At 41.0% G+C, this 12194-nt stretch overlaps 1 protein-coding gene across 11 annotated transcripts in view; it reads left to right on the forward strand.

The window, feature by feature from the left end:
- Positions 1–12194, forward strand: part of fryb (furry homolog b (Drosophila)) — a 59022-nt gene that overhangs the window by 30235 nt on the left and 16593 nt on the right. For all 11 annotated transcript variants that reach the window (XM_035943046.2, XM_055017005.1, XM_023298494.3 and 8 more), the window contains exons 15-38: positions 485–656; positions 743–875; positions 1205–1312; positions 1467–1593; positions 1936–2049; positions 2319–2483; positions 2793–2879; positions 2988–3247; positions 3352–3541; positions 4151–4275; positions 5111–5168; positions 6258–6349; positions 6568–6740; positions 6983–7143; positions 7269–7379; positions 7533–7687; positions 8122–8221; positions 8368–8539; positions 9052–9308; positions 9710–9856; positions 9999–10167; positions 10301–10391; positions 10622–10695; positions 11300–11450. In XM_035943046.2, coding sequence (XP_035798939.2) covers positions 485–656; positions 743–875; positions 1205–1312; positions 1467–1593; positions 1936–2049; positions 2319–2483; positions 2793–2879; positions 2988–3247; positions 3352–3541; positions 4151–4275; positions 5111–5168; positions 6258–6349; positions 6568–6740; positions 6983–7143; positions 7269–7379; positions 7533–7687; positions 8122–8221; positions 8368–8539; positions 9052–9308; positions 9710–9856; positions 9999–10167; positions 10301–10391; positions 10622–10695; positions 11300–11450 — 3392 coding nt within the window. The remainder of the gene's footprint in view (positions 1–484; positions 657–742; positions 876–1204; positions 1313–1466; positions 1594–1935; positions 2050–2318; positions 2484–2792; positions 2880–2987; positions 3248–3351; positions 3542–4150; positions 4276–5110; positions 5169–6257; positions 6350–6567; positions 6741–6982; positions 7144–7268; positions 7380–7532; positions 7688–8121; positions 8222–8367; positions 8540–9051; positions 9309–9709; positions 9857–9998; positions 10168–10300; positions 10392–10621; positions 10696–11299; positions 11451–12194) is intronic.

The raw sequence follows: 12194 nt of genomic DNA on the forward strand, positions 1-12194 counted from the left end.
TTCACGTTCTCAGCTGTAGTGAAAATATGCGCTCGATTTTGACACGTGTGTTGCACTACACACTCTGTCAGGAGTTTTGTCATGCATTACAGTATGTTTTATATAATTAGGGGATATTTATACACATATATACTTATTCTACACCATAACAATAGTGATATAAATGCTGTAGTTTTCAGTTAGAGACTGTAGGATCAGTTGCTTAGTGGGAAACAAAGCAGTTGTGTCCTACAGCATATGAATGTTGTCTTTAGAGTCTTCCTTTTGTGATTAATTATTTGACATCTTTTTCGATAAGAATACTATTTAATACCTGAACCAAGCGTGACACGTAAGATGCAAGTTGTGGGTTTCATTGCAGATGTGTATTTGTTCATGTTTCTAATTCCAATACCTGAAGACCAAAGCAAAAACACATTTTTGCTCTTTATAACCAGCCTGTCTGGCATGTAGTAATGGATGCTGTGCTCTGTCTGTCTTCCAGCGAATGAACATAGGTCTCCGGGCGTTCCTGGTGATAGCAGATGCTCTGCAACAGAAGGACGGAGAGCCTCCTATGCCCAACACAGGAGCCACTCTGCCCTCTGGAAACTCTCTGAAGAAGAAAAAAACTTATCTCAGCAAGACGCTCACTGAAGAGGAAGCCAAGCTAATAGGTACGTGTCTGTCTGAAGGCAATCAGGCTGATGTAATTTGAGCGTCATCTCCAACTACATGTATTGCTTCTATCTGCTCTCCACAGGCATGTCCTTGTACTACTCCCAGGTGCGTAAGGCTTTGGACAACATTCTCAGGCATTTGGACAAGGAGGTGGGTCGTTGTATGATGCTCACCAGCGTCCAAATGCTCAACAAAGAACCAGAGGACATGATCACGTATGTACCTACAAAGTGCAGAAACTCAACTGATTTTTTTTCCTTTTTACTAATGAGAATCACTCTGTTTGACTTTAGAATTATTTCATTAAAAAACACAGCCACCCTTTCCTTTCACACTATAATTAAACTGAAATTATGCTGTTTAAAAACTGAGCTTTTCCCCAACAAAGCCTGACAATTTATGACAGGAAATACTGAGATACTACTGATATCGTACATAGTTAACTTTTGCAAGCAAGAACTATTTGTATTTTGAGTTCTGAATATTACAAATTAGGTTCACAATAAGAGTAGGCACATCTAACATGCCACTCTGTCTCTGTTAGTGGTGAAAGGAAGCCCAAAATCGACCTGTTCAGGACATGTGTGGCTGCCATTCCTCGTATCCTTCCCGATGGCATGTCCAAACCGGAGCTTATTGACTTGCTCTCACGGTGAGTTTCATCAGTGGCAATTTTTATGTATTTTGAAGCCACTTGATGTGGAACCCATATTAAAACGTTTTACTTTCTGTGGTCTGATTGTACACAATGATAAATAGTTTTGTTTCTTTGTCTAATTTGTTCATATTTTTTACCTGTTCCTCAGACTGACAGTGCACATGGACGATGAACTTCGTCTTATTTCCCAAAACTCCCTTCAGAGCCTGTTGCTTGATTTCTCGGACTGGAGAGAAGATGTCCTGTTTGGTTACACACATTTCCTTTTACGTGAGGTATAGCAGAACTGGACAGAAGTCTGCAGTTAAAAGCAACATGTTTAATCTTGGTTTATTCTGCATACCACTATACTGTTGCTGTAATAATCATAATATATGCATATAAAGTCAGATATAGCACCAGAATATATCATATATTTTGAGTTATATATTGCTAGAATTGAGAGATGAAATTGTGAACTACTGCAGTGAGAATGTAAAACTGCCTAGTCCTGTGCTACAGGAGGAACAGGAAAAACTGAAGTGATTCAAAAACATTGTCTTTGTGAATTAACAGCATATGCAAACATATTGATATTGGCAGCCACACTCTGAATGTCCCTTGCCAAACTATTCCAGGTCCAAGACACTCATCAGGGTCTGCAGGATGCATCTGTGAAGCTCCTTCTCCAGCTGCTCACACAGTGGAGATTAGCTCTGCAGCTCCAGGGGAAGATGCGAGGTGGAGTTGAGGTTTGTACAGCAAAGTTTATTTAGTGACAGTCTCACTTCAGCCAACTATTTTCCCCTCTGAACACCAGTCATGATGTTCTATTTATTTAAAAGTATATCTTTAGAACACAGTTATACCTTGTTATTTGTTCATACATTAAGAGACCTACCTAAGAGATCTCTCATTGTTTCATTATGTCAGTTGTTTTGTAACTACAGGTTTAATTGCTTGTTAAACAATGTGAATTCCTTGCGAATCGTCCCTCCTCTTTGTCTTCCCTGTCCATCAGGCCAGCCCCAGACTGCCTGAGCGAAGCCCTCATTGCTCAGTGCTACATGCGGTTGAGGGCCTGGCTCTGCTGCTCCTCTGCTCGTGCCAAATCAGCACAAGGAAACTAGCAGTCGGGGTGTTAAGAGAAATACGTTGCCTCTTCACAGCTCTGGGACATGCTGAGGTACAGTATAGAAAACTCACATCCTAATTCACCCAACAGTGGTTTTGAGAGAATCTCAGCAGCTTTTCTAAACAGTACAGATTGTAAATAACTAGTTAAATAGATACTTATATATTTCAAGGATAAATATATTTTGGAGCTGGTGGTAAATTGTCTTTAAAGATGGTGAAAAAAAAATGGAAAGGATAGAAGGAGAACCATCTGTCTGTAGCTGGGATTAGAGATGCATCATATGCAGCCTGTGGATTCCTTCACATTGTGTGACGCTGTTATAAAAATAGCCGATGCTATAAATGTCTCACCCTACAGGACGATGACAAACCTATGATAGAGGTCATGGACCAGCTGAGCCCAGCTGTAATGGACAGCTTTGTTCATGTGGCTGTTTCTGACTCAGTAAGTGATCAGTTACGTCGGCATATGACATCAGTTATTTATATCACGGTCTTCCAGATTACTTAATCAGCTGCTGTGTGCCATTCTCGAATTCCTCCCCTCCCTCAGTCCACGTTGCCCCTCAGCCACCACGTTGACCTCCAGTGGCTGGTGGAGTGGACGGCTCGACTGGTGAGCAGTTCGTACGACGTGAAGAGCCCCAGCCACGTTTGGATCTTTGCCCAGTGTCTGAAGGACCCGTGGGTGCTCTGTCTGCACATCTTCTTGCGACAGGAGCACCTACCCAAACACTGTCCCATCGCTCTGGGATACGCCTGGCCCTACGCTTTCACACGGCTACAGCTGCTACTGCCACTTGTTGACCCCAAGTATGTCAACATGTTGTTATATTGTTCTTTCTAGACATTTATCTGAATTTTAAATAACACCCAAAACTAATTCCTTGTCTGCTTTTGCACCTGTCTTTCTGCAGCAGTCCAGTGAATGCTAAGAAAACCAGCACAGCAGGCTCCAGCGACAGCTACATCTCACTGTGGCGTAACTACCTGATCCTCTGTCTAGGTGTGGCTAAGCCGAGCATCATGTCTCCTGGACACCTAAGAGCTTCTACACCTGAGATCACTGCCACCACACCTGACGGCAGCGTCACCTATGACAACAAGGTGTGTGTTTGTGTGTTAAAAAAGATGCCAGGGTTCTTCATAGACTTGGAAAATCTAGATATATAAGAAATAATCATTGAGTGCCAGATATTAAAAAGCCTTTAAATCGCACAAGTAGTCAGGGAAAAGACAGTTAGTTTTAATATTGTTGTGTTTATTATTTTTAAGTGATTCATTATTTTTGCACAAAATAGTAATTAGAGTGAATTTCCAAGAAAAGAGGATGATGCATTTTTTTTAGTTCAGCCCACACCTCAAAATCCAGAGATAATCAGTTTTTAATGCTATAGAAGACAAAAGAAGCTGGTATTTTCATTTGGAATGGCTGGAACTTGTAAAGTGGGGTATACTTTTACTTGAAAAAATGGCTTAAAAATTAATTGACTAATTATTTGGCTTTTTAATGGATCACGTCACCCCAAAATATTGTATTCAAATAATCGGTGTGGTCACAAAGAATCTCACTACTAGTAGTGGTAGTGGAAAAATCCATTTGAAATTTGAAATTTTAAACTGTAAACTGGTGAAATCCAGGAGCCAGTGAAAAATGATGTTTGTAAATTAGCGTAAAATTTTCATGTCCTGATCAATGTGTGTGTTTTTTTTCAGGTGATAGGAACTCCCTCTGTGGCCTGGCTTCTAAAACAGCTTGTCCCACTGATGAGAGCAGAGAGTCTGGAGATCACAGAGTCTCTGGTGCTGGGATTTGGATGCACAAATGCTCTGGTCTTCAGGTATTGGAATCAGAAACATGAACGGATACACGCCTACGATAAAACCCACAACCTGAATCTCACATGTCAGGCTTGGGTCTGGTACTAAATAGTGTTCTTATCGACAAAGATGTCAGATAGTTAATTGTAAAAAGAAATGTATAATTTAATGCAAAGCTTGTTTGATTGTGTCAGAATTAGTTATTTGCTGATGCTATGTGCTATCTGTTGTTGTCTGGTGTGAGCTTTTGCTTTGGAAGAGAATAAACACAAAAAGCCTGAACAGAGGGAATGACATTAGATAGATTACAGTACAAGGGGATGATGTACTAGATTTGCTCTTTTCTCTTACATAAGAAAGACATGCCTCTTTAGCGTTTTTTATGATCCTTTCATCTATTACATGTTCCCATCTGCCTGTGCATTGTTGTCATAACTTAAATGAGCTGCATGTTTCTCTGACATTCAGAGAAGTAAAAAAATGCGTCACTGATGCAGGAGAGGAATTCTTAGACGTACGGTGAAGTATCACATTTTTTCAGAGGACAGTGGTTCTCATTGTGAGAGGAAGGTATTTCATTTTAAGGCAGGTTATCTATTTTTAAACCTAGAATGTTTTCTGAAAAGGCTGTCATTGTTATTAAAGAGATTAAGGTCTGCCAAGAAAAATTTGTCTGTCATTACTGTGTCCAAGGATTAGTGGGTTTAGGGCATGCAACATTTGGGCGGCACAAGCTGGATGTCTGTCACAAACCATTCTGTTCCCTTAAATAAAACCATTTGATCAGTCTCCTCAGCAGCTCAGCAATGAGGTAATCTATTGATTTTTTCCCCCTCTGATCCTGTGTGTTTGCAGGGAACTAGTCGAAGAACTCCATCCACTGATGAAGGAAGCACTGGAACGTAGGCCTGAGGTAAAACAAGTACACAGACTCACACTGAGGCAATTTCTTTAACTTTATCGATCCCTAATGGGATGTTGTGAAATCATTTTTTTAATGAAATACTCGCTTAATCCAGAGTTAGATTTTTATATGCAGCAGTTTATGAGAAGGTAGAACTGTGTTTTCATGTTATGTTTAGTGTCATAGCTATTAGAGATGTTTTCCATAGTTCGGTAATTTATTATTTATGAAAATAGACCATAGATTATTTGTGCGCTAATGTAAAGTTAAAAGGTGTTGCTAGTGCACCAGCATCTCAGACCAAACAAACAGGCACAATGACTGTGTCTTCGCCTTCCCTTTAGGTTTCAGTTACAACCAGGAAGATTGTGTTGGCAAAATCCAATCAGAAAAAACAAATAAATAAAAGACCATTCACACTTACCATTCATCTACCCTAGCAGTGTAAAATACATTTGTGTCTGTTTTACTGTGAGTCTGAGACACACAGCATAGGAGACACACAGTCAGGACCATATGTAGCGAAGCGAAGGAGAAGCAGGGAAGAGCCACAAAACAGCAGCAGAGACGCTCAAGCTGAAATTAATTAAGTGCATATATATTATGTAAATAACAAATAGAATATTTAGTTCTTTTTTTTCTGGGCACCGGCTGAATGCTCTGGACTGGACTGTACTGCAACTACACTACCATCTTGCTTTTACAGTGCGGTGTGGGAGGTCACTCTCAGTCATGTATAATAAAAATGCTCTCAGCCTGTTTAAATATAGAAGGGCCAACATTTTCAGAGAGAAAAATTAAGATGTACCAACACGCATGAACAGCCAGAGTGACTACCAAAATGTAGAACAGAGAATCTCAGATTACAGCACAAACAGAGTGTGATTTCACAGCTGCTATACTGATGTTCAAAATGCAATTTAAAACCTTTAAGTCTCTTTTTCTCTTAAAAAGCAAATTAGCCCAGTATCACCACAACAACATACATACAGTATAAACATATATAGTTTATATTTCACCTTCAGAGCTGACATTGTTTGTAGGCTCAGGGATCTGGTGTACTTTGAGAGTAAACTGACAACTTTTCTGTGCTTTCAGAACAAGAAGCGTAGAGAGAGACGGGATCTTCTGAGGCTGCAGCTGCTGAGGATCTTTGAGCTGTTGGCCAATGCAGGAGTTATCAGTGACAGGTATCACAACATGCCATCCGCTGGGAGCCCTCTGGCTGCTGTTGTTTTGGTTATTTCTCTATGCCCTTGGGTTCATTTTATTATGCAAATTCATTACTAATTCCTGCTTTTCCCTCTTAATGTAAATTTACATCTTTCCCTCATCTGCTGTGCTCTGTAACTTCTTGCCTATTTTGAATTACCAAAGTGGATTTCTTTCTCTTTCCTGCTCTTTATAGCACCAATGGAGCTCTAGAGCGTGATTCCCTAGCACTGGGTGCCTTGTTCCTTGAGTATGTGGACCTAACCCGGATGCTTTTGGAGGCTGAGAATGAGAAGGAACTGGATGTGCTTAAAGACATCAGAGCCCATTTCAGTGGGATGGTGGCCAATCTCATCCAATGTGTTCCTGGTAAATAGTTTTATTTTTTATTGCAGTATATCATAATTTACTGGTCCATCAGCAGCAGTAGTAGTAGTAGATGTAATAGCCATAGCTTCAGCAGTGTTTTCCATACACAAACTAAAATGCCTGACAGACAGTAAAAATGTACATACATTACAAATGTGAATTTAAATTTTTTGGTCATATCGAAGTCTGTTCGTTTTTTCACCATCTGCCTCTCTCTTTCTCTCATTCTCACATCTGCACAGTCCACCATAGGCGCTTCCTCTTCCCTCAACAGTCTCTGAGGCACCATCTCTTCATTCTCTTTAGCCAATGGGCTGGACCATTCAGTGTTATGTTTACTCCCCTCGATCGTTACAGCGACCGCAACCACCAGATCACTCGCTACCAGTACTGTGCTCTCAAGGTACGCAGTACCCATTTATCCAATTCCTGCCACACAGCTGGAGTTATACCCTCAGTTTTCATTTCATTTTTCATTATGAGTTACAGAAACCTTAGCATGAACTCAAATAAGCTTTTTCCTTCTAGGCCATGTCAGCAGTTCTGTGTTGTGGTCCAGTTTTTGACAATGTGGGCCTCTCTACTGATGGTTATCTCTACAAATGGCTTGACAACATCTTGGCCTGTCACGACCTGCGGGTAGGACAGCTCTGGGATCCACTGTAGCTTTTAATAGTTGCTTTCTATTTTTTTCTGAAAGTGTATTTTGATCACTAGGTTTCAGCACTTTAGTTTCCTTCAGGAGGGTTATTATTGAAAAGAGTCTCTACATGATATCATTGTTGCCTTTAGGTGCACCGTCTAGGATGTGAGGTGGTCATCCTGCTTTTAGAACTGAACCCAGACCAAATCAATCTCTTCAACTGGGCTGTAGATCGCTGCTTCACTGGATCATACCAACTGGCATCTGGCTGCTTCAAAGCTATCGCCACAGTCTGTGGTAACAGGTAGGGAATCATGCATGAATTATAATCTTTCCTGCTGATATCTTTTTCTGTCAAGACACCAAAGACCAACAGACTTTCCGAAAAGCATTCTGTATCTCTTAACCTCCTTACTAAGAAGATTAATACAATTCCCTATGGTAATCGCTTAAATGTCAAAATGTGTTATTTAGATATTATTATAATACCATATCTGTAACTTTTTTTGCTGAATATGAAAAGTTTTTGTACTTGCAAAGCATAGAAATTGGTAAACAAAATAAAAATAAAAAAGGATTATTCTTATGAGAGTTAATCAGTTGGCTACAGTTTAACCAGTTAAATCATGTAACGCACATACACTTTACTAAGATGTTGCCCACCTGTCTGTTTAGGTTCACTGGGTTAGTTTTCATCATAATCACCGACCAATTACAATTTCTTCCTTATCTTGCCAGGAACTACCCATGCGACCTGGTGACCCTGCTCAATCTGGTGCTGTTCAAGGCCTCAGACACTAGCAGGGAAATATACGAGATCTCAATGCAGCTGATGCAGGTATAAACACTCATACAGCAAACAGAATACAAAGACACTGTTCTAGTATTAAATATTTATCAGTTGCAGACAACGAGGTGGAAAAAAGAAGCTTAAAGCCAAAAGCCAAAGTATTTTGACTCCAAAGTTAAATAATGTGTCTGCAGGTGCTGGAGTCGAAGCTGTGTGCATACTCCAAGCGAATGGTGGAGCAAAAACCTGGTAATATTTTATATGGAACACACGGCCCCCTGCCTCCCCTTTACAGCGTCAACCTGTCTCAGCTCTCCATCCAGCTTGCCAGCATGTACCCAGAGCTCACTCTGCCTCTTTTCTCAGGTAAATTCTTCATGTTAAATGTGTGCATGTTTAAGGCCAGTCTGTCCTGTGATCTACAAGTAAAATAAGTGCAAAAATGGAGCAATAAAAAAGACTGGACTGCTTCATTAGAACCTCATTTATGTTTATTTTGTGGAAAATAGTACATCCTAATTGCTGACCCAGGTGTAAATATAAACTGTCACTCCCATCTGATTATGTCTCCCTGGACTATAAGGTTTCAACAAAAAAACTGGATATCAAATTAAGGAAGTAAAGGTGCTAAGAAAGCTGTTTTTGTGACATTAAAGTCAGTTGTGCTGAATACTTGTGTATCCAGTGTCTCTCATAAATGCTGAAACAGGCAGGGTGTTCTCTGAAACAGCTCAGTCTGTTTGACTCCTAAGAGGCCATTATTCTCTCTGAGACAGTTGAGAAATGTATTCCCACTGTCTGTCTCTTGTTATTGAACACCTTAAAAGAATGCACAACCTTCTCTGGACACTTTTTTATTAAATTTTTTGCCCTTGCAGAGGTGAGCCAACGTTTCCCAACCACCCATCCTAATGGCAGACAGATCATGCTGTCCTACCTGCTACCTTGGCTGAGTAACATTGAGCTAGTTGACACGGGTCTCCTGCCCCCTGCATCAAGCCCCTGCACCCCAGAGGAGGAGCCTCATGGTCAGGCACAGGGCCTTGGTCTGTCCCCCAGTCTGAGAGGTAACGGCTGGGGCTCCTTGCAGGCAACTTCACTGGTGCTCAACAACCTCATGTTCATGACTGCTAAGGTAGGAAGCCATGTGTTCTTATTTGTGAAATTTCTTTTTTTCTTTCACAAAGCCATGTCCTGCCTTATATAGGGGATCTTTTTAAACTTGAAATAATGTAGGGAAAAAGAGAAAACATACACAGGGGGCAGCATGGCTCAGTGGGTAGAGTGGCCGTCTTGTAATCGGAGGGTTGCTGTTCGGTCCTGGCCTGGAGAGCGCATGTCGACGTGTCCCTGAGTGAAACACTGAACCCCTAACTGCTCCTGATGGGTTGTGGTTAGCGCATTGTATGGCAGCTTTCGCCATCATTGTGTAAATGGGTGAATGTGATGTATAATGTAAAGTGCTTTGGGTATCGTTTCAGGTATAGTAAAAGCGCTATATAAATACATAACTGATTTTTTCCTGCACATTATCAGTATGGAGACGAGGTTCCTGGACCAGAGATTGAGAATGCCTGGAATGCTTTGGTGTCCAACGAGAGGTGGAGCAACAACTTGAGGATCACCCTGCAGTTCCTTATCAGCCTGTGTGGAGTCAGCAGTGACACCACACTGCTGCCTTATGTAAGTGGAATCTGAACATGCTGACACACTTGAAGTCAAGTCAAAGTGATTTATTGGTAAAAACAAATGTTGAAATAAATTGTCACAATTACCACAAATATATCATTGTATTGGATTTATGATAATGGTGTGCATCTTTTAGATCAAGAAGGTGGTAATCTACTTGTGTCGCAACAACACCATCCAAACTATGGAGGAGCTCCTGTTTGAGCTGCAGCAGACCGACCCAGTCAACCCTGTGGTTCTGCACTGTGACAACCCTCCCTTCTATCGCTTTGCTGCGAGCAACAAAGCCTCCACCTCCCAGACAGGTGAGAGGATATGTTCCTGTCGTAATCAGTGATGTGAGATGACACTGAATTTTAGCCAGAGGTTTTTATGTGACAGATGGTTGGCTATACTGTATTAAAACTGAAAACTGTGTCTGAAATGTCTGATGTGTAGGCACCACCTCCAGCAGTAACACTGTGGTGGCTGGTCAGGACAACCTGCCAGACACTGATGAGAGCAAGCTGGTCAGAGAGAGTGAAGAGCGGTCAGTATTAATACATTTTTATTAATCTTGCATTGACCAGGCTTTGGCAATAAAACAGCTGCACGTGTCTCTCAAGAGGCTAAGATACACTAAGCCATGTCAGCATCACATCAGTTACGCAGCAATATTACCGTAAGACTTTCAAACATTTTAGTGATGGAGTAAGACTGTACACTGTGAAAAATGTGGAAAGTCTGAATTTCACTTGAAATGTCATGCATTTTTCACAGACGGGCCAGGGCGCACAACAGACTGGAGTCTCGCTACAGCAACAGCTCCGGAGGCTCCTATGAAGATGAAAAGAGTAAGTTGTCTTGTTCCTCCTGAGAGTGAGAGTACAGACTTGCTTAGATCGTACAGTGTGTACTCTCACTTAAATACAGCCCCGGGCTTTTCACAGCTGACTTATTTGGAACAACCTCCGGGACACAGATTTTTCCTGTCAGTCCAACATGTCCACCACTTAAACTTAAGACTTTAATGCTAATTGTCACTAATCTCCTTCAAACAGACCGTAAGGCTTTGTGCCATCGTTAGGCTACTCTGAAATGTGTGTCATTCCCTGCATTGAAACATTTTGTTGTGTATATCAAACATTTGATTTAGACCTGAGCCAAGTCTGCTACTGATAACCTCTTTGGGAAACGCCTGTTTTGGGATGCTTACATGCATGAGTCTGCTGCTGTAGGCCTCAAGTATAAAAGCGTTTCCAGTTTGCAACTCAAGACAATAAAAGAAATTGTGTGTGTACTGTTTGTGTGTTTTATCAGTTATCATTTTCAGCAGGCAGCTGTAAACAACAACAAGCTGAAATACCTTACGTGAAGCTTTCTGTAACTCTACATGTTGTGAATATTGGATGCATATTTCAAATTTACGGACCAAATCTTGTTCTGTGTTTTTCGTAGATGACCCACTGCCGCCATATGCCGGATGGGTACTGAGTGTTCTGGAGACCAACCATCCTCAGCCGTTACCGATGCCTGTAAACGGAGGCTGCTGGGCACCTCTAGTTGATTACCTTCCAGAAACCATCACACCTAGAGGGCCACTGCATAGGTACTCCCAAACACACTAGACAAACATTCTGCTCTGAAACACCCACAAAAATTTCACACAGACTGAAAGTTGGAACGGTGATGTTACTATCAGCAGAGTCGTGTTATTGGGATTGGAAACAACGGTAGTCTTCACACAGACTTGTCTTACCTCCTCACAGATGGTCCGAAAAACTCCAGCACAGAATGAAACCAGGCCAGCTTGCTCTGCCTCTGCTATGTAGAGAATGAATATTAGAAAGAATTTACCACTTTGTCCTCTATGTCTCTCAACACCTTAGAAATCATTACTCAAAGTGAAAGGAAAGATGACATGTCTGTCGCCAAGCTTTACATTAGATTCATGACGCATGTACGGTCTATAAAGCACCACATGTGATGAAAAAACAGACTGTTGTATTGAACTTTACATCCAGGAAAATGCAATCTGTGTATCTGGAGTTTTGACACTCTCATTTTCATTCAGTACAAAGAAAAGCCTCACAACTGCAGCAACAACACATACACACGACCACTTTACATAACGAGACTTGAATGATGACGTGTAGTTAGTGACGAGTCCATCTGACTAAAACTACTTCTTCAAAATCACCTTTTTATGTGTCTCAGTTGTCTCAGCCACATTCCTTTACATGCAGATACAAATTTTTCTTTATCAGTTAAAGAGGTGAAACATCCTCTTGAACTTTTCTTCTTTATTGATTCCATTCAAGAAAGGAATTCTCTCCTTGTTTTTCTTTTGTAA

This window comes from Amphiprion ocellaris, chromosome 14 (genome assembly GCF_022539595.1).
Source record: "Amphiprion ocellaris isolate individual 3 ecotype Okinawa chromosome 14, ASM2253959v1, whole genome shotgun sequence".
Lineage (NCBI taxonomy): Eukaryota > Metazoa > Chordata > Actinopteri > Pomacentridae > Amphiprion > Amphiprion ocellaris.